The sequence below is a fragment of the Stegostoma tigrinum genome, chromosome 1, assembly GCF_030684315.1.
Source record: "Stegostoma tigrinum isolate sSteTig4 chromosome 1, sSteTig4.hap1, whole genome shotgun sequence".
NCBI lineage: Eukaryota > Metazoa > Chordata > Chondrichthyes > Orectolobiformes > Stegostomatidae > Stegostoma > Stegostoma tigrinum.
The window spans coordinates 4681508-4703113 of record NC_081354.1 but is presented as its reverse complement, the minus strand read 5'-3'; the positions used below and the strand labels follow the sequence as shown (position 1 = coordinate 4703113).

Here is a 21606-nt window from a genome sequence, read left to right as displayed (position 1 = left end):
TAACTGATGTCCATTTCAAGCCCACCGACTCCCACAGCTACCTAGAATACACCTCCTCCCACCCACCCTCCTGCAAAAATTCCATCCCCTAGTTCCAATTCCTCCGCTTCCGCCGCATCTGCTCCCACGATGAGGCATTCCACTCCCGCACATCCCAGATGTCCAAGTTCTTCAAGGACCACAACTCTCCCCCCACAGTGGTCGAGAACGCCCTTGACCACGTCTCCCACATTTCCCGCAACACATCCCTCATACCCCGCCCCCGCCACAACCACCCAAAGAGGATCCCCCTCATTCTCACACACCACCCCACCAACCTCCGGATACAACACATCATCCTCCGACACTTCCGCCATCGACAATCCGATCCCACCACCCAAGACATTTTTCCATCCCCACTCTTGTCTGCCTTCCGGAGAGAACACTCTCTCTGGGACTCCCTTGTCCGCTCCACATTCCCCTCCAACCCCACCACACCCGGCACCTTCCCCTGCAACCGCAGGAAATGCTACACTTGCCCCCACACCTCCTCCCTCAACCCTATCCCAGGCCCCAAGATGACTTACCATATTAAGCGGAGGTTCACCTGCACATCTGCCAATGTGGTATACTGTATCCATTGTAACCGGTGTGGCTTCCTCTACATTGGGGAAACCAAGCGGAGGCTTGGGAACCGCTTTGCAGAACACCTCCACTCGGTTCGCAATAAACAACTGCACCTCCCAGTCGCGAACCACTTCAACTCCCCCTCCCATTCTTTAAATGACATGTCCATCATGGGCCTCCTGCAGTGCCACAATGATGCCACCCGAAGGTTGCAGGAACAGCAACTCATATTCTGCTTGGGAACCCTGCAGCCCAATGGTATCAATGTGGACTTCACCAGCTTCAAAATCTCCCCTTCCCCCACCACATCCCAAAACCAGCCCAGCTCTTCCCCTCCACCCACTGCATCCCAAAACCGGTCCAGCCTGTCTCTGCGTCCCTAACCTGTTCTTCCTCTCACCCATCCCTTCCTCCCACCCCAAGCCACACCTCCATTTCCTACCTACTAACCTCATCCCACCTCCTTGACCTGTCCGTCTTCCCTGGACTGACAGATCCCCTCCCTACCTCCCCACCTATACTGTCCTCTCCACCCATCTTCTTTTCTCTCCATCTTCGGTCCACCTCCCCCTCTCTCCCTATTTATTCCAGAACGCTCACCCCATCCCCCTCTCTGATGAAGGGTCTAGGCCCAAAACGTCAGCTTTTGTGCTACTGAGATGCTGCTGGGCCTGCTGTGTTCATCCAGCCTCACATTTTATTGTCTAGGGCTATATTACAGTACTTTTTCTGGTAAGATGGAGCTGTAAACACCAAGAGATCGAGAGATCAAAGTGTAAAGTGAATCACTAAGACATTGACATTTTGAAGTAGGATCCTGCTTTCTGAAGGCTGACGTAGATCAGACAGACTTATTCCAACTCTAAGTTTATGTTGACAGGCCAGGGAGTAGAAGATCCAGATTGTTCATTTCCAATTTTTGTAAAGAAAATACAATTCAGAATTAGAATTTTACAGCCATCCAATTAAACCAAGTAGCAAAAGTAACTAAGATAAAATGTGAGGCTGGATGAACACAGCAGGCCAAGCAGCATCTCAGGAGCACAAAAGCTGACGTTTCGGGCCTTGACCCTTCATCATAGAGGGGGATGGGGACAGGGAACTGGAATAAATAGGGAGAGAGGGGGAGGCGGACCGAAGATGGAGAGTAAAGAAGATAGGTGGGGAGGAGAGTATAGGTGGGGAGGTAGGGAGGGGATAGGTCAGTCCAGGGAAGACGGACAGGTCAAGGAGGTGGGATGAGGTTAGTAGTAGATGGGGGTGCGGCTTGGGGCAAAAGTAACTATTTGGCTGAGAGCTGGTCATTCACAGTGGAGCCAATCATGTCAGCTTGGTCTTTGCCGAGTCACACTTATTACAGCTGATTTAAGGAAAAGGAGACTGCCTAATCGTTTACTGACCATAAAGATGAATGTGGAGAGTAGATTGTTGGGAATAGGGAGTTAACATGATATTTGTTAGGTTTTCCCCTTCCTAATCAACATCACAGCTATGAATGGGCTTTGTAAGAGAACAATATGTAAAACCGAAAGTGATCTCAAGTGATCCGAGCAATTGCAAGTACCAAAAGCACACAGTGCTAGCAGGCCGATGCAAATATTAACGTAAATAGGTGACTGGAATGTGGCATTCATCACGTGACAGCCGGATAAAACACAAACCAGAGGTGAACTGGAAAACATTATACCGTCCTCATAGAATCATAGAATCCCAATAGGGTGGAAACAGGCCCTTCAGCCCTAGCAGTCCACACCAACCCTGGGATAATCCCACCCAAACCTATCCCCCTATAACCCACCTAAGCTACACATCCCAGAACACTATCGGCAATTTAGCATGGCTAATCCACCTAGCCTGCACATCTTTGGACCGTTGCAGGAAACCTACGCAAACACAGGGAAAATGAGCAAACTCCACACAGACAGTCACCCGAGGGTGGAATCGAACCCAGGTCCCTGGCACTGTGAGGCAGCAGCGCTAACCACTGTGTCACCATGCTGCCCCAAAGAATCACAGTATAGAATCGTTATGGAGTGGAAGTAGGCCATTTGGCCCATCAAGTCTATACCAACCCTCCAAAGAGCATGTCACCCAGATCAATCCTCCTATCCTCTCTGAGTAACTCTGCACTTCCCATGGCCAATCCACCAGACCTGCATATCTTTGGACTTTGGGAGGAAACTGGAGAACCTGGAGGAAAACCATGCGGACATGGGGAGAATGTGCTAGCATAGAGAGATGTCCAAGAGTGGAATTGAACCGGGGTTCCTGGCGCTGAGAGGCAACAGTGCTAACCGTGAAAGAGTATTTGGCATATTATTCTCTGTTGGGAGAGTGACAGTATTAACCTGATCACAGGTGAGGCAATGTTTGATGCAACTTACATTGTTTGCTTACAAAATAAAGACTTCACGAAGTGTAATCAGAGATAATGGGAACTGCAGATGCTGGAGAATCCAAGATAACAAAAAGTGTGGAGCTGGATGAACACAGAAGGCCAAGCAGCATCTCAGGAGCACAAAAGCTGACATTTCGGGCCGTTGTGCTGCTTCATCTTTGATGAGAATTGACCATGCGACCATAAGACCATAAGACATAGAAGTGGAAGTTAGGCCATTTGGCCCATTGTGTCCACTCCACCATTTAAATCGTGGCTGATGGGCATTTCAACTCCAGTTCCCTGCACTCTCCCCGTAGCCCTTAATTCCTTGCGAGACCAAGAATTTATCAATCTCTGTCTTGAAGACATTTAACGTCCCGGCTGCTTGGCCTGCTGTGTTCATCCAGCTTCACACTTCAGGAAGTGTAGCTTTAAATCAATTTAAACCTGTTTCTATATTCTATATTAAGGTCACCAAAGGCCTACAGGGCCACAGGGCTGCACACTCATTTGACAGAGAGAGATGACTGGTGTCAATAGATGCAAAGCTGGAAAAGCACAGCAGGTCAGACAGCTTCCAAGGAGCAGGAAAGTCAACGTTTCGAGCCGAAACCCTTCATCAGGCCTGAAATATTGATTTTCCTGCTCATTGGATGAGGTCTGACCTGCTGTGCTTTTCCAGCTTCACATCCTTTGACTATAGCTTCCAGCATCTGCAGTCCTTACTGTCTCCGAGAGACAGCAGGTGGTGGTTTAACCCGAGGGTTACCACATTTCAAGCGAGGGGAGAGGTCGTGGAGGAGAATCCTTCATGATTAACCTCAGGCAGTGTGGGAATTGAACCCATGCATCACAAGCCCGCCAACTGAGCTAACCAACTCTTCAACATATTGGAATAATCCCACGGTAAAAAGACAAAAAACATTTTTTGGACGCTGTGAACATTTAACATCTTGAATGAGCTGTCTGAGTGCGGATGTAAATTCGTTCATGAGCTTTCAAAAGGAAAGTTGTTCATAATCTGAGAGGGTAATTATTACAGGGCTGTGGGGAAATAGCAGCACTAGGTGAAGTGTAGTTTTGCAGAGAGCCTTAAGCAAAGCCGTCATCCCCTTCATTCTTCTAGTTTGTCATGTGGGTGGCACCATGCCTCAGTGGTTAGCATTGCTGTCTCACAATGCCAGACAGGCAGGCTCAATTCCACCCACAAGTGACTGCCTGTGTGGAGTTTATACTTTCTCCCCATGTCTGCGTGCGTTTCCTCTGGGTGCTGCAGTTTCCTGCCACAGTCCAAAGATGTGCAGATTCAGTGGATAGGCCATGCTAAATTGCCCATACGGTCCAGGGATATGAAGGTTACAGTGGATTAGCCATGGGAAGTGCAGGGTTACAGGGAAAGGGTAGGGGTTGGGGATGGGTGGGATGCTCTTTGGAGGGTCAGTGTGGACTTGTTGGAGCAAATGGCCTGTTTCCACGCTGATTCTTTAATCCTATGATGTGGAGCTTATTAATTGAAGTACGTAGTACTTTTAAAACCTTTCTTCCTGACCAGGCACTTAGGGGTCTTAAGGGGGATGGACTTGTGCCTGTGACATAACCCCTTCGGGTGCTTCATGCTTGGAGGGACCATCACCTTTTAGTTTCCTCTGCCATTCAATATCACGGTTGATCAACTCCCACCCTCCAATCAAATTCCTCCACACTCTTGGTGCGCAAGAATCTATCAACTTCAGTCTCAGAACATTCGCCGTTGTATCCCTACAGTCCGTAAGGAGGCCATGTGGCCCATCACTGATGTGCACTGACTCTGCCAGACTCAGCCCCCGTATCATATCCCATAACCCCACATTTACCATGGCCCTCCAACCTTGAACACTACAGACAATTTCAGCACAGCCATTACCTAACCTGCACATCTTTGCACTGTGAGAGGAAACAACAGTACCTGGAGGAAACCACACAGACATGGCGAGAACAGCAAACTCCATGCAGACAGTTGCCAGAGGCTGGAATTGAACCAGGGACCCTGGCGCTTTAAGGCACCAGTGCTAACTACTGAGTCACCGTGCTGCCCCAATTCTCAACACCTGATCTCCCACAGTGCTCCCAACCGGAACTTTACAAAGACTTATTGACAACTGGCTGTTTGTTACTTCGAAGCTGGTGGAAAAGGAGGAAGGTCTGTCTATCATTCTTTTGTTCTCCATTCACCACTGCCCCCAACATGAGTTTTTAAAAAGACTGGTGCTAAAAAATTATTTCAATAACATTGTCAACACAGTGTGGAGCTGCAGCGGGGCAGGAGAGTCATCTTTTCTGATCCTGAAGGAGGGTCTAGGCCCGTAATGTCGACTCTCCTGCCCCTCTGATGCTGCCTGACCTGTGTTCCTCCAGCTTCACACTGTATTGACTCCGACTCCAGCATCTGCAGTTCTTGCTATCTCAGATTTCAATTACATTCTCAGTTTTGTTTCCAAATATATGATGCAAATCACAACAGTAGTTCTGAGTAACTCAACCGGTTAGTCAAGGTCTCATCGTAACCTACAGAATGGAAATTATACGTTATGTTATCAGACTAAAAAGAGTCAGAGAAATGTACAGCACAGAAACAGACTCTTTGGTCCAACTCATCCACGCCAGCCAAATATCCTAAATTAAACTAGTCCCATTTGCCAACCTTTGGCCCATATCCCCCTAAACCCTTCACATTCATATACCTATCCAGATGCCTTTAAAATATTGCAATTGTATCAGCTTCCACCACTTCCTCTGGCAGCTCATCCCATACACGCACCACCCTCTGCATGAAAAAGTTGCATCATAGGTCCCTTTCCCCTCTCAACTTAAACCTACGCCCTCTAGTTTTGGACTCCGCTACGCTGGGAAAAAAAATACCTTGACTATTCACCCTATCCATGCTCCTCATGATTTTATCAACTTATATAAGGTCACCTTTCAGCCTCTGACGCTCCAGGGAAAATAACCCCAGCCTATTTAATCTCTCACTGTAGCTCAAATCCTCCAACGCCAGCAACGTCCTTTAAATCTTTTCTGCACCCTTTCAACTTTCACAACATCTTTCATATAGCAGGGCCAATTCATCTCCCTTCATGCAAATGTTAAGCAGCATTGACTGAAGATATATAAAGCAGTACAGTAAACTTTTTTGTTTTTATACAGTATGAGGACCTGCTGTATCCACAAACACACTTTGTCCCAGATGAACTGCACAGATGTCTACACATTCACTGACAGCTATGTCTGCAAGAATCGCACTAGACAATTCTGAAGCATTTCCAGTAATCTCTATGACACTGTTGCACTTCCCTCTCTTGCAAACTTTATGAAGAAGGGTATTTTTGTGAACTGTGATGTTATGTTGTACTTCTTTAAAATTATGAAACCGTTTTGAGTACAGAGGCTGGATTTCTTTCAATGGGCTGATTTACTTTTTGGGTATACTGCACAGTGAACCATTAAAGATTATCTTATTAAACAGTTAAAGGCAAGGGCTTGTTCATTGTAATTATTTTCCACCTCCTTTCCACAGCAGTTTGATTATTCATTCACATTGCAAGACCAGCATTTGTTGCCAATTCCCAATCTTTATTTTAGTCAATTAGTTCATAGGCTATGGCCATCATTGCTTCGGCCACTACTTAATGCCAATACCTAAAGTTCAGAGTCAACATGTAGGCCAGACAATATAAGATAACGTTTCCTTCCCTAAGGGACATTAGTGATCCAAATGGGTTTTTACTAAAACTGACTGTGGTTACATGGTTACCATTAGGCTAGCTTTTTATTCCAGCTTTTTAATGAATTCAAGTTTCACCGTCAACCATGGTGAGATTTGAACCCATGTTCCTAGAACATTAGTAAGGCATTCTGGATTGCTAATCCAGTGACATTTCCACTATGTCTCCATCCTCCCTTAAACTAGTGGCTTGCTCAGCCATTCCAAGGGACTGTTGACAGTCTACCTCATTGCTGTGTTTCTGAAGTCACATGGAGATCAGACAAGGTAAGGATGGCAGATTTCTTTCCCTGAAGGACATCATTGAACAAGATGGGTTTTTTTGACAATTATGTAGATTCATGATCAGAATATTATTTTTGGTAATTGCTGTATGCTCACTTTTAAGAAAGTTCATTTTTAAGAACTCCATGTGCAATGTGTATACGATATTGCAACTCTGACTGGCAATTAGACGCACAGAAGGAAATCAGTTGAACTGTGTTTTACTGCTATAAACAAATTAATCCACAGAGTTACTCAGCCTCTGGTAAGCCTTTGATCATTGAATCATCATCATTAACCATAGCACACTAACTTGCTTTGTTCAAGGTTTAGAACATAAATTACAAGAAAATGTTGCTGCTTTCATATAGTGTAACAGTCAAATTTCAGATAGGGAACTATGCTCAGTCTTGGAAGCTCACTAGGGTTGGACAAACACCAGCCATGATTCACTAGAGGATCTCTGATACGAAGGAGCTGAATGATACTGGAAAACATCCCATGTTAGGACATTTATTTGCACGTAGGGAGGCCTGAGAAAGCATTAGGAACATCTCCCATCACTTGCCAGGACCACAAAAAATTAAATGCCCAATGAAACAGTGGAAAAAAGACGTTAGTTCACAAATAAAATATGGAACAAACTGACTGTAGGACGGCCCAATCACCTAATAAAACACAAATAATATGCAAATGATAAAACTGAATGAACTCAACCTGACAACATACAAGTTAAGACAAAATTCAGAGTACAGTTGGCCTCTCGTTTCCATTTCTTTCCCCCATAGGGTGGTGGGAATCTGTAATGCAATGCCTGGGGGTTAGTTGAGGCAGGAAACCTCAATCTTTCTCAAAAGAAAAAGGTACTTAGATGAGCACTTCAAGTGTAATAACAATCATGGCTACTGGACCTAATGCAGAAAAATGGGACTAGTGTAGATTTAGACCCTTCTTCAGAAAAAAAGCATTTTTTTTCCTGAAGAAGGGTCTAGACCCGAAACGTCAGCCTTCCTGCTCGGCCTGCTGTGTTCATCCAGATCCACACCTTGTTGTCTCAGACTATCCAGCATTGGCAGTTCCTACTGTCTAGTGTAGATTTAGTGCATTTTTAGATGTTGTTTCAGGCCTAGACCCCTCTTCAGAAATGGCGGAGGGGAGAGGGATTCTGAAATAAATAGGGAGAGGGGGGAGGCAGATAGAAGATGGATGGAGGAGAAGATAGGTGGAGAGGAGACAGTCAAAGAGGCGGGGATGGAGCCAGTAAAGGTGAGTATAGGTGGGGAGTTAGCGAGGGGATAGGTCAGTTCAGGGAGGATGGGCTGGTCAAGGGGGCGGGGTGAGGCTAGTAGGTCAGAGATGGGGTTGGGGCTTGAGGTGGGAGGGGGGACAGGTTAGGGAAGCAGGGGCAAGCTGGGCTGGTTTTGGGATGCGGTTGGGGGAGGGGAGATTTTGAAGCTTGCGAAGTCCACCTCGATACCATGGGGCTGCAGGGTTCCCAAGCGAAATTGAGGATTGAGAGATCAGCTGTGATTCTCACTGAATAGCTGAGCAGACTCAGCTGGATGAATGGCCTACTTCTGCTCCTACATTTTACAGTGACACATTTAATGACTCCACTTGTTCAAGCTGGTCGCTTCCTTAGTAAATTAATTTTTTTCAACTTTTAAAAATCTTTTAAAATGTGATATGTACCCACACACAAGAAAACACACAATTTGAAGAGTCTTTCTGAACCAGTGCAATTGAATGAATTGTGAAATTTTAAATTGGAAGCAGGACCAGATTTAATCCATTTGAATCTTGAGGCAGTATAAAATTTTGCACGAAACGTGAACATGTTAGTTTCGTGCCTGTCTCACTTTTGTTTACAACTCCTTAACCTTTTTGTCGGCTCAGACAATTCTACATTGGTTATGCCAATGTATCTCGTGGGGACATGTGCCAATGTCTGATATGCAATGCTAAGTGATGACCAATAACTGGAAATAGACAATAAAACTCCATGTTCAATTCATTTTATGGAAGACCACTAACTTGGCACAAAAAGGTTACCAATTATTACAACAATACAACTCTCTGGTATTATGTTACTTAATAAAGAAACAACAAAGAGAGCATCATATGAAGAATTAAACTTTTCATATTGGTTTCACATGAAGTAAGTGAAGTTGACATTTGTGTGTGTCCAGCAATTGAAATACACAAAAGGAAAAGATTATATTTAACCTAAAAATTAACGTGCTGCACACAGTTCAGAATGGCTATGCCATAAGTATATTTCACAACATAAAGGTGAATGACATCTGGGTCTCAGTTCAAAGTCAAGAACTTTTTAAGCCTACTTTCATGACAACATGTTGACATAAAAAAAATACGACAGCAAGATTAATATGTCCATTGATACCACCCACTGTCTTAACTGTTTAACACTAAGAAACACCATTAATTCAATTTTAAAAAGAGAAGTGTCACCAGCTGATATGAGGCACTACTTTCCAAATGAACAGCAAACATGCACCACCTCTATTATGGGCAAGAATCATTATTATAAATTTACAGTCATGGTAGAATTCATCATTTTTGCAGATATTTGGCATATCTTCCGTACCTATTTAGCATGTGAAAACCATTGCTGAAGTTACATTTATATTCTGCCTTTCGCAATATCAAAATGTCCCACAACAGCCAAAGAACTACTCTTGAAGTGTGGTCACTACTGTAATCTAGCAAACATGGAAGACAGTTTGAGCACAGCAAGATCCCACTTAGTCCAGTGTGATGGTGACCAGATAATTTTTTCATTCGCATACCGGACATCGTCATTGCTCGTTGGGCCCACCATTTATTGCCCGTCCCTAGTTGCCCTTGAGAAGGTGGTGGTTAGCTGCCTTATTGAACCACTGCTGTCCATGTGCTGTAGGTAGACCCGCAATGCCCTAAGGGAGGGAATTCCAGGAATTTGATGCAGCAATAATGAAGAAACGCAGTAATTTCCAATTCAGGATGGGCAAGCGGCTCAGAGTGGAACTGCAGGGGATGGTGTTCCCATGCATCTGCCACCCTTGTCTTTCCAGGCAGAAGTAGTTGTGGGTTTGGGAGGTACTGTTAAAGGAACCTGCTTTTAAAAATCTGTTTTTAATTATTATTTGAGGCTTAAATATTTTAGCAGGGCATGGGAGAACTTTCCCGTTCTTAATCAAAACATTGCCTTGGGATCTTTTATGTGCACTCAGAAGAGCAAGCAAGGCCTCAGTTTAACATCTCATCCAAGAGGCAGCACCCTCTCAGCACGGCACTGAAGTGGGACTTGAGCTCACAACATGCTGTTTCAGAGGAATGAGTACTCCCAATAAGCAGGCGGATAATTAAGCTCCTGGTGGCTTTTATTCTTTCCAATTCTGTTAAACTTTGCAGATTACACATCCAGGATGATGATTTATCCATTACACTGTCGGGAAATCTTGGCCAGATTTTTGGAACTTCCCACTGAGGGCGCAGTAAGTGAGTCTCTCACTGCCCCTCAGGGTGATCAAGATGGTCGGATGGAGTTAGGAGACAAATTAAACATGGAAGAACAGACTCTTGGGGATGAATGGCCTCTTCTTATAATAATTGCAAATAATTTGTTTTTAAATGGCACGTAATGAGAAGAGAAACTCAAAAAAAAATTAATCCAACATATACCAAAAATATTTTTGGATTAAGTCCCTTGTTAATGATTCATAAGTCACAATTAACTACTTGAAGAGACTTGCACTGGTGATTTAACCCAATACCTTATTAGTGCAACATTCGATTTCACAAAGCTGTGAGAGTCAAACCAAAACTACAGCACATCTGTACATTCTTCTTGATGATATTAAATGTCTGACAGACTCTCTGCTCAAACTATATCTCTGAGCTCTTGCCAATGTTTGTTACAACATTTAGCAGCGCTGGTGAGATTGCACAAAAATCACCTCTCTTCCCCTCCAAAACCAGAACCAGACACCACCAGGTTTTTAGATAATAAAATGTGAGGCTGGATGAACACAGCAGGCCAAGCAGCATCTCAGGAGCACAAAAGCTGACGTTTCGGGCCTAGACCCTTCATCAGAGAGGGGGATGGGGGGAGGGAACTGGAATAAATAGGGAGAGAGGGGGAGGCGGACCGAAGATGGAGAGTAAAGAAGATAGGTGGAGAAGGTGTGGGTGGGGAGGTAGGGAGGGGATAGGTCAGTCCAGGGAAGACGGACAGGTCAAGGAGGTGGGATGAGGTTAGTAGGTAGCTGGGGGTGCGGCTTGGGGTGGGAGGAAGGGATGGGTGAGAGGAAGAACCGGTTAGGGAGGCAGAGACAGGTTGGACTGGTTTTGGGATGCAGTGGGTGGGGGGGAAGAGCTGGGCTGGTTGTGTGGTGCAGTGGGGGGAGGGGATGAACTGGGCTGGTTTAGGGATGCAGTGGGGCAAGGGGAGATTTTGAAACTGGTGAAGTCCACATTGATACCATATGGCTGCAGGGTTCCCAGGCGGAATATGAGTTGCTGTTCCTGCAACCTTCGGGTGGCATCATTGTGGCAGTGCAGGAGGCCCATGATGGACATGTCATCAAGAGAATGGGAGGGGGAGTGGAAATGGTTTGCGACTGGGAGGTGCAGTTGTTTGTTGCGAACTGAGCGGAGGTGTTCTGCAAAGCGGTCCCCAAGCCTCCGCTTGGTTTCCCCAATGTAGAGAAAGCCGCACCGGGTACAGTGGATGCAGTATACCACATTGGCAGATGTGCAGGTGAACCTCTGCTTAATGTGGAATGTCATCTTGGGGCCTGGGATGGGGGTGAGGGAGGAGGTGTGGGGACAAGTGTAGCATTTCCTGCGGTTGCAGGGGAAGCCTCACATTTTATTATCTTGGAATCTCCAGCATCTGCAGTTCCCATTATCTCTGATACTATTTTAACCACCAGGTTTTTAGTTTCCTTGGCAACGACTAGTCTCACATGAACAGGCACAAGCTGGCAATAGGGTGATAAGGCCTGTGGAGATATTCAGGTTGCTGAAGAAAAGGCGGCCATTTGCATCGAGGAGACTTGAATGGACAAAGTGAATCTGGGATTGAGTATCTGAGAGAGCAGAAGCTGGCGTTATGCCTCATGAAGAGGAGGAGGACTGGATTAAAGACGGTTTTCTTTGGTCTCAATTCCATTCCTCTCTATCCAGCCATGCTGGCTTCCTGAAGGAACCGTACAGGGATGGGAGGAGAAACCAGTGCAGGAGAACTACTGATCTCACTCTCCTACCTACCTTTGTCTCATCAGCTCATTGCGTCTAAACTGCCCAATGAGCAAAAAGGGATGGGCAACAAATGCTGGCCTAGCCTGTGACACCCACATCTTTGTGAATGAATGAACTTTTAAAAAAGCAAGGAGGAGTGCAGGAACAGGAGTGATTCAGAGAAGAATGTATAGGAGAACAGGAATGTGCACTGTAGTAAAGCACAAACCAGAACATCATTGCAGTAGTCATTAAGAAATCTTAGTGTCTGGGGGCCATTATTTATATGAGGGAACTTGCTCTGTGCTGTTTCTTTCCCCCCTTTATTCTTCCAAGAGTGTGGTCATAGCCAGGCCTTGCTCTGCCATTTCAGAGGGCAGTTAAGAGCCTATCTTGGTTTTCTAGCCTACCTTGTTTTGGTCTGGAGTCACATGTAGGCCAGACCAGGTAGATAGTTTAAAACTGCTCTGAAATGTTGTGGCATGTCTGAGGAACATATGACTTGTAAACTAGACAATCTGAACCAGAAGTAGGGACAATACCAGTGCCACAAAAGCCCCTAAAGACCAGGTAAGCATTACAGAATGTCTTCCTGGTATTTTTTTTGTTCATTCACAAATTGTTGGCATCGCTGGTCAGGCCAACATTTATTGCCCAGCCCTAAGTGCCAGTTAGGAATCACCAAAATTGCTGTGGATCTGGAGTCACATGTAGATCAGACAGAATGGTAGATTTCCTTCCCTAAAGGGAATTAGCGAGCCAGATGGATTTTCTGACAATTGGCAGCAGCTTCACAATCATTATTAAATTCTTAATTCCAGATTTATCTTGAATTCAGATTCCATCATCTGTCATGACAGGGTTCAAACACAGGTCCCCAGAACATTAGCTGGGCTTTAGCTTGACAGTCTAGTGATATTACCATGCGGCCATTGTCTCCCCTTTGTTGAACCAAAATAAGGTTTTTGGGGGTTACAGTGAGCACCATCACAGACTAGTTTTATATTCCAGCTTCGTTAACTGAATTTAAATTCTACTAGTTGTGTGGTGGGATTTGAACCCGTGTCCTGAAGCATCAGCCTGAGCTTTGGTTACCAGACCAGCGACATCTTCACTACCTAACATTATCCCGAAAAGCACATTTAACCAAAATGGAGACCGATACAGTCAAAGAGATGTACAGCATGGAAACTGACCCTTCGGTCCCATACGTTCATGCCAACCAGATATCCTAAATTAATCTAGTCCCATTTGCCAGCATGTGGCCCATATCCCTCTAAACCCTTCCTGCTAGATACCCATCCAGATGCCTTTTAAATGCTGTAATTGTACCAGCCTCCACAACTTAGTCTGACAGCTTATTCCATACACACACCACACTAGAAAACTGCAATATTATGGCTTCAATTGAGTTGCTCTTTCAAGGCAACCGACGCAGACAAAATAGGCTGATTGGTCTCCCTCTCGGCTGTACCTATGATATGGTATTTCTTATGAAATATATCTTAGGAAATCCTGCATCATGGGCTATCAATGGTAAGTTGCAGCAGAAATGGTGCTCAATTCACACCTGCTCTCAAAATTGCAGGATATATTTCCACTACCTTTGTGACTTCAGGAGGGGAAAGATGAAAATTCATAACAAACTCTCACTATTAAAAGGGCCACACTCTCCTACTCAAGTCACAGCATCATAGGCAGCACTGAAGGGTAGAAATAAGAGAAAGAGCAAAACAAAAATATAATTCCCCTTTCTTGAAAAAAATAAAGCATTCACTTGGACTCAACTCATTGCCACGGCAACAAGAAACATAATCGCAGGAGATGACTGGGCTTTTCTATTGAGAATCATTCACTATTATGTGTTCAGTGAAGTGAAAGTTCCTCCATTCTCAACCTGCCAATAGTGAAAATACCTTGTTTCACTGCAATCTTCTACATTTCGCACAGATCTCTGCGTTGACACCACCCCACTACCTCTCCTCGCCCTACTTTAGAAATAAACAATTTTAAAGTTACATACTTTGGAAAATTCGTAATCCATCCTCTGGCTCATTCACAGTCATGATTCTCATCCGGGCTCAATTTTTAAAGGTACAGGAACAGGAATAGGCCATTCAGCCCCTCAAGCTAATACACTGTCATTAACGAAGAAAAGGATGAACTGAGCACTCGGCAGAGGCTAAGTGGGTCAAACTGTGGCTTGATCTCAAATTGTCACTGTTTGCACCTCACTGGATATTTTATAAAGTAATTTTATAAACTATAAACTTGATTCCAAGCACCTTCAGTTTAGAAGAGCACCAACTTTGCGGTGTTCTGATTAAGGTCTGTTAAAAAAAATTAAATGACAAGATAGCCTGACCACTTGAAAGATCATTATGGTGAGGATGAGGTGCATTTAGTTTCAATAAATGTTTTGAACTAAAATAAAAATGCAACTCGGCATAATAATTACAATGGAATCACCAGGTTGTTAAAAATCTGTCTGGTTCAAGGAAGGAACTATGCTATTTTTACCCAATGTGTGACTCCAGACCCATCAAAATGTGGTCAGTTCTCATCTACCTTCTAAAATGACCAAGCCAGCTAAGATTGTATCGAACCACTACAATTTAAACCACTTGTATCTACACCGTAACAAGCTTCTCAGGGGCAATTTTTTTTCAAAAAATTGTTTGTAGGTTGAAAGTGTTGCTGTCTGGGCTGACGCTTGTTGCGCATCCCTCATTGTGCAGAGGGCAGTTAAGAGTCAACCGCATTGCTGTGGGTCAGGAGTTACATGTAAGTCAGACTCGGTAAGGACATTAGATTAACTTCTCCAAATGGACATGAGTGAGCCAGATTGGTTTTTACAATAACTGACAGAGTGGTTACATAGCCACCTTTCAGCAACTTCCTTTTATGGCAGATTTTTAAAAATGGAATTCAATTTTTACCATGTGTCATTGTGGGATTCAAGCCCACGTCCTTCAAAACATTACCTGATGTTCTGCATTACTAGCCCAGTCACAGTATTGTCACACCACCGTGTCTCCTCATTAGGGATAGGCAATAAATGCTGGCCCTACCAGTCACAGTCAGAATCCTGGACCAAGACAAAAAAATCTTGACCTTAAAAGTTTGGGAGTGGGAAAAGACTAGATAGTGGTAACTCATTCCCAGAAAATACTGAATGACTGGAATGTGCTGCTACTAGCTCTTTGCCTTCAAGAGGGCATTGGACTGGTTGGCAAATTGGGCTGAGTTTTTTTTATATTCACTTGTGGGGCATGGACATCACTAGCTGGGCCTGCATTTACTGCCCATCCCTAGTTGCCCTGGTGAAGATGCCTTCTTGAGCCACTGCAGGGATTGTATAATATTGGAGACAGGCCTCTTCATAGATATCAATTTGCATTTGTGTGGCACCTTTAAAATGGGAAATCATTCCCAGGCGTTTCACAGGAACGTTGCAAAACAAAGGACACAGAGTCCCAAGAGATATTAAAGCAGATGACCAAAAGCTTTTTGAAAGCAACAGTTTTTAAAAACTGGTTTCTCAAAGACAAAGCCAAAAAGACAAAGGTTTAGGAAAAGGATTTGAGATGTTAGGGTTCACTGCAGTTGTGACCTGGTCACCAATGGTTAAAAAGGCCAGAACTGGAGCAGCTCAACGACTCAGGAAGAGCTTAGAATGATACTGAGGGGCAAAGCCACAGAGAGATTTGAAAACAAGGAGAAGAATTTTAAAACTGAGGCTTTGCTTAAGGAGAAGCCAAGGTATACCAGTGAGCTCAGAGGTGATGGGTAGACAAGAACTGGATACAATAGAGTCTGCATGTGCTCAGGTTTATGCTGATTGGAAAACGGGAGGCCGGCCTGGAAATGATTTGAATTGTTGTTAAGGCATAACAAAGGTACAGATGAGGATTTCAACGGCAGATGGACTGAAGCAAGACTGCAGTCCAGCAATATTACACAGATAGACACAGGGAGCCTGAGCAACAACATGGTCAGGTATTTCAGGGTCATATTGGCCATGAGATACTACTGGAATGATTTTTACCTCTCCATAGCTGCAGATGGCAAGGAGAATGAAGAAGGCAGGGAGTAGGGTGAAGAAGAGTGTGAATGTTTTGTCATAATGGGTGTTGAAATGATGGGTGTGGGGACAGGATTAATGTGCCAACTAGTCTTTTTTTCTTAGCTGTCTGCACTGTATGTTTGTAAATAATGTCCGAGTGAATGATGAGGAGTACTTGTAGATTCCACTCCCCTTCCAGAAGAACAAGAAATTCCAAGGAACTGATATTTGAGGAACTAAGAATTACATTTTGGACCAACACACAATCCCTTTGCTTATGTAATTCTGATGATACACAAACTCCTGCCTTCTCTAAAAACTGCAGTCAGGTACAACTTTGACTGTTCATCTCAATGATCTTTCTGATGACAACTCAGTTAATCCTTAAGAAGTAACCGGTGTGTGATATAATCTTGGAAAGGAACTATTTGCAGAGGTGAGAAAGTGGGGAGAGAGTGGAACTCACTGAATAGCTTCTTCAAGGAGCTGGCACAAAGGGGCAGTCATGATGTTATGGTCATGTCTCTGGACTAGCAATCCAGAGGTCCACACCAATGCTTTGTTTTTTAAGAATTCATTCACAGGATGAGGGCATCACTTTTAGGCAGCATTTATTACCCATCCCTAATTGCCCAGAGGGCAGTTAAGAATCAACCACATTGCTGTGGGTCTGGAGTCACATGTAGGCCAGACCAGGTAAGGATGGCAGTTTCCTTCCCGAAAGGACATGAGTGAACCAGATGAGTTTTTCCCGACAATCAATCAACAATGGATTCATGGCCATCATTGGATTCTTAATTCCAGATTTTTTTTATTGGATTCAAATTCCACCATCTGCCATGGTGGGATTTGAACCTGGGTCCCCAGTAAATTTTCTGGGTCTCTGGATTAACAGTCCAGTGATAACACCATTAGGTCATATGAATCTGTACCACTTTTAAGGTGTACCCTTGTGAAGAGATAATTACCTTTCTCTCTCTCACTCCTGAGAAGGCAGTGTATTCAAACAGATCATGCAGCTGGCATACTGCTTGCCACGCCAGTTGCCATAGCATCAGAGTGCACTACAGGTTTGAATCTGACTTTAATGACAGCATTCTGTCCCTGTTAATACCCTCATTAATGTAAGCACACATTACACATGCAGAGTGCATCTCCTTCCTACTCACTAATGTTCTGTACAAGGCAGTACTTGGCTGAGTTAGAACCAACAAGTGCAGGCAATTTGTCAGACTTCAAATTCACTGGACATTTAAAAACTTCTATGTAGCAATCTGAAAGCTTCCTTTCTGAAGGCAACAAGCTGATACTTAAATCCCAGCACCTTAGTTTCCAGTCTAATTATTGCTTCTGCCTCCTTGTCTGCTTCCTTTGCTAATCAAAGGACTGGACGCTGCATTCCAATAGGACCTCACCAGAATGTGAAGAGCATCATTCAATCTTCTCATTCTTATTGCATCTCACTGATAAGACTATGCAACCTTCCTTTACTTTCTTTCCCTGGGAAAAAGATATCCTGAAGCTGCAGACTGGGCACATCATTTCAACAATGTTTGCACAGCGACAGCGACAGCCCAGCTAAGGTTGTTGTATTGTAAATCTGAAATGGCTGTCCATCAATTAAGCTGCTGAAATGGAAGATTATTATTCAGCATCTGAACAAAGGCCACAAACAAACCAAAAAGGAGGACTCCACTCCAGGGTCCAATCTTCTGAGGCTTTTGAAATGCCTCCAAGACCCTGTGACCTCAGTCCCTCTCAGTCCAGGAAATTGCCCTAATGCCTTTTCTTATTTGCCAGCAGCGCCTATTTGAGCTTTCTGTGCCTGAAGCTTTACTGAGGCCTACTTTAAACAGTGCCACCTCTTTCATAAATGAGGACTGTCCTTACATAAATCATCTGTCCATCCCAATAAAAAGGCCTCCAGCATTTATTTTATTCATACTTTTGAATTCAGACCAAATTATCAAAATTTATTTTGGCTGAAACAGTAACAATGGTTTGCTTTGATTACACCATCTTTGATACAATAATGTATCCCCAGGCTTCTCAGAGACACATTTTGCCAATGATCTTTGAATCTGTCCCCTCTGATTAATGACACTGTCAACAGAGCAGTCTTTCTTGACTGACTTTATCAAAATCCATCATTTTGAACATGTCTCAAATTAAATCTCCATCTAAATTTCCCTCATTTAAAAGGAAAACAGCTCCAGCTTCTCTAGTTATTCAAACTAATACCCCTCAAACAACTTCATTTTTAAAAATGCAGATTATCAGATCGTCTATCATATTGATGTTTCAGAGTTTGCAGTGTGTCAATGGGCTGTCTTGTTTCCTCTATTACAACATTGACAACACTTCAATAGTACTTCATTCGCCTTAAAGCACTTTGAAACATCCAGTAGTTGTGAAAATATATGAAAGTGAGTCTCTTTCCCCACATAACTGATCTTTCTTCTTTCTGCCACATGGAATAATTTCTTTGCATCAAACTGCCTTATCTTTAGTGGCTACCCTTAACCTAATCTCATTGAGGTTCTTTCAAAAATTAAGAATGTGTAACATGTCCAGTCTGATTGGGTTTTGTATGGCATCACCGGATTATCACACTGCATTTTACGGTATAAAGTTACAAACCTGTAGACTTCTTTACACTGTAAAAACGTAATAGTTGTCCTCAACAACACAAGCAATCAAGCCAAAATGATCATAAACTCATTCCCAAACATACAGCATTCATTATTTCTTAAAACATAGTGCATGTTATATAGTCTTTTATTTTTAATACTTTTATTTTCCCTTTTCTTTTAAGTGGTTTTCTCACTGGCAGTTACATTAAAGGAACTACAGGACACCTCACTGACAGCATAAAATGTAGAAAGAGCAGAGCTCCCATTCCATCCTTTACTAAAATGCTGCTATTTTCAGTGTGTCATTTAAACTCGAACAAAAATAGTCACATTACATGCACTACAATACAAACACTACAATTCTTTGCAATACTGGCTAGTTTTTAAATATCAGCTGGTTTCATTAGTTGTTCAAACTGACTCTGCTATTTTCAGGATGTTCTTGGGATATCCGGATTACCAAGAACATTCAACACTGATTCAGGACACGGAACCCAACCAGGACATGCCAATGTTAAATTTTCAAGACAAACCTCCTCCCACTTTATTTGCATATTCTCCTACTCTTTTCTCAGTCGTGTCTTTATCTAGTTTTCCCTTAAACAAATCTAGGCTTTTCAGCTCAACAACTCCCCGTGAGAGCGAGTTTCACATTCTCACCACTGCCTAGGTGAAGACATTTCTGCTAAGTTCATTATTGGACATATATTTGTATTTAGAGGGCTCTTGTTTTGGAAAGATCCCTTCAAATTTTCTACAGCCTCTGATCAAGCCACCAGTCAACACACTCTTTCCCAGAGGAGTGAGGCAGAGTCTGTTCAGTCTTGCCTGATTGTGAAAACCCCTCAGCTCGAATCTGATGTTATAGTGTACTGAATCTTTAAGCAGCTAGTCACATCTGTTAACATTTAGATCAAATCTTCAAAGTACCAAAGATCATGTTCTGTCAAGGTTTTGCATGACACATATGCCACTCCTAAGCATCAACGTTCTTTTCTACTCAACTCAGCATTCAGTTGCTGTGAGTGACATTCATTATTGTATAGTCCATCACCCCACCCAACTTCTATTTTCTCAACAGTTACAACAGCCACAATCTCCAGTTAAAACCAACTAAAAATAAATTAGACCCAAACTTGCTCTAAATTTAGGAGTGTCATTTCAAGTTGTGAATTCTACAATTAAAATAATTCATACATTTCAGTCTCTTGCTCTGTTCCTTTGGATAAACAGATGTGTTAAGATGCTTTATTCCTACCGCAACTTTCCAAGAAATTTCACATCTGGAAATTCTTAACAAATGCATTAAAAAAAGTGAGATTTTTACTGTAGTCTAACCCCTACTTGAACCCATTCATTTCAATGATCACTTTCCAGCATTCAAAGGCTACTATACTTCACAGTTACCTATTTTCAATTTATATTTTTACATAGCTCCTGTCTTTCCCTGAGAGGTGGCTCACCTACTCACACAGGCAGACTTGAAGGAATAATTCCCAGTCAGAAACCTGGATAGGGTTGACATTCAAAGTGGCACCACTGAAAGAGTAAAATACTCCCATATGAATGACGTTGCAACTGAGTGACTCACATACAGATTGTAACCGAGATCATTCAGGCTCAAAGCTTTGACCTAGAATAAATACAAAAAAGTATCTGTTTTGCCATTATAAGAGTGCTGAGGAAGGAATCCCTTCACGACCAGAGACAGCCCGTGTAAATTACAAAATGTCACACTTTCTAGCCCACATACTCACAACAAACAGCAGTTTAAAATAACGTGTGGGGGCTGCTGCAATGTATTTTCTGATTTTTTTCAAAAATGTACTTTCTTTACTGTGAATACAATGCAAGCACACCCAGCGTACACGATTTACACAAACTCTCGGGCCTCTCTTTCCCTCTCTCTATCTCTATCTCTCTCACACTCACACTCACACACACAAAGCTTCTCTTGTGTAATCTTTTAACACTGACTGATAGCTGGCTGTTTTGCATTCCACAGTGTTTCTCAGGTTGGCTTATCCTCAGTTCTTTCTGTGCAAACCACATCAGCACCCCCACCCCGCAGACCTACCAGAACCCAGTTATCAGCTCAACGCTGCTGTATCTGGGTTAACTGTGTGTGTTGTACTCACCCAGAATATAATATTAAAGCCGAAAATAAAATACTTGATACAGCAGCTGACTTCGGGCCCTTTGTAGTGTTTCCCTGACATCTTGGGCTGTTCATGAAGGAAAGGTTTGCTGGAAAGGCGAAAGGTTGAAGCGGCTGAGCACCGAGAGTGAAGGCAGCGGCAGGAGGCCGAGAATACAATGTCTCGAGCTCGGCTACAATGTATCGGGAGGGCGGGAGCGCCCAGGCGCCGCAGCTCCGCCTCAGCACAACACGATCCCAGGCCAAGCAAAGGGAGGACTTCCGGCAGGGAGGGATAAACAGGGAGAAAGGCAGCCAAATACAGGGAGAGAGAGAGAAGGAAAGACAATCAGAGAAACAGAGATAAAGAAAGACAAAGAGAAAAGGGCGGGGAGAGAGAAAAAACCACAGAAAGGCAAGAAATCAGAGAGAGACACAGTGAGAAAGACGATGAGAGAGAAAAGTGAAACAAAGAAAAAGGCAGATAGACTGGGAAAGTTAGTAAAGGGGTAATGG

At 43.6% G+C, this 21606-nt stretch overlaps 1 protein-coding gene across 1 annotated transcript in view; it reads right to left on the bottom strand.

Moving 5' to 3' along the window:
* Positions 1–21371, bottom strand: part of LOC125455972 (tetraspanin-5) — an 85245-nt gene extending 63874 nt beyond the window's left edge. The window contains exon 1 of the mRNA XM_048538597.1: positions 21092–21371. Coding sequence (XP_048394554.1) covers positions 21092–21172 — 81 coding nt within the window. The 5' untranslated portion in view covers positions 21173–21371. The remainder of the gene's footprint in view (positions 1–21091) is intronic.
* Between the last annotated feature and the right edge of the window lie 235 nt (positions 21372–21606).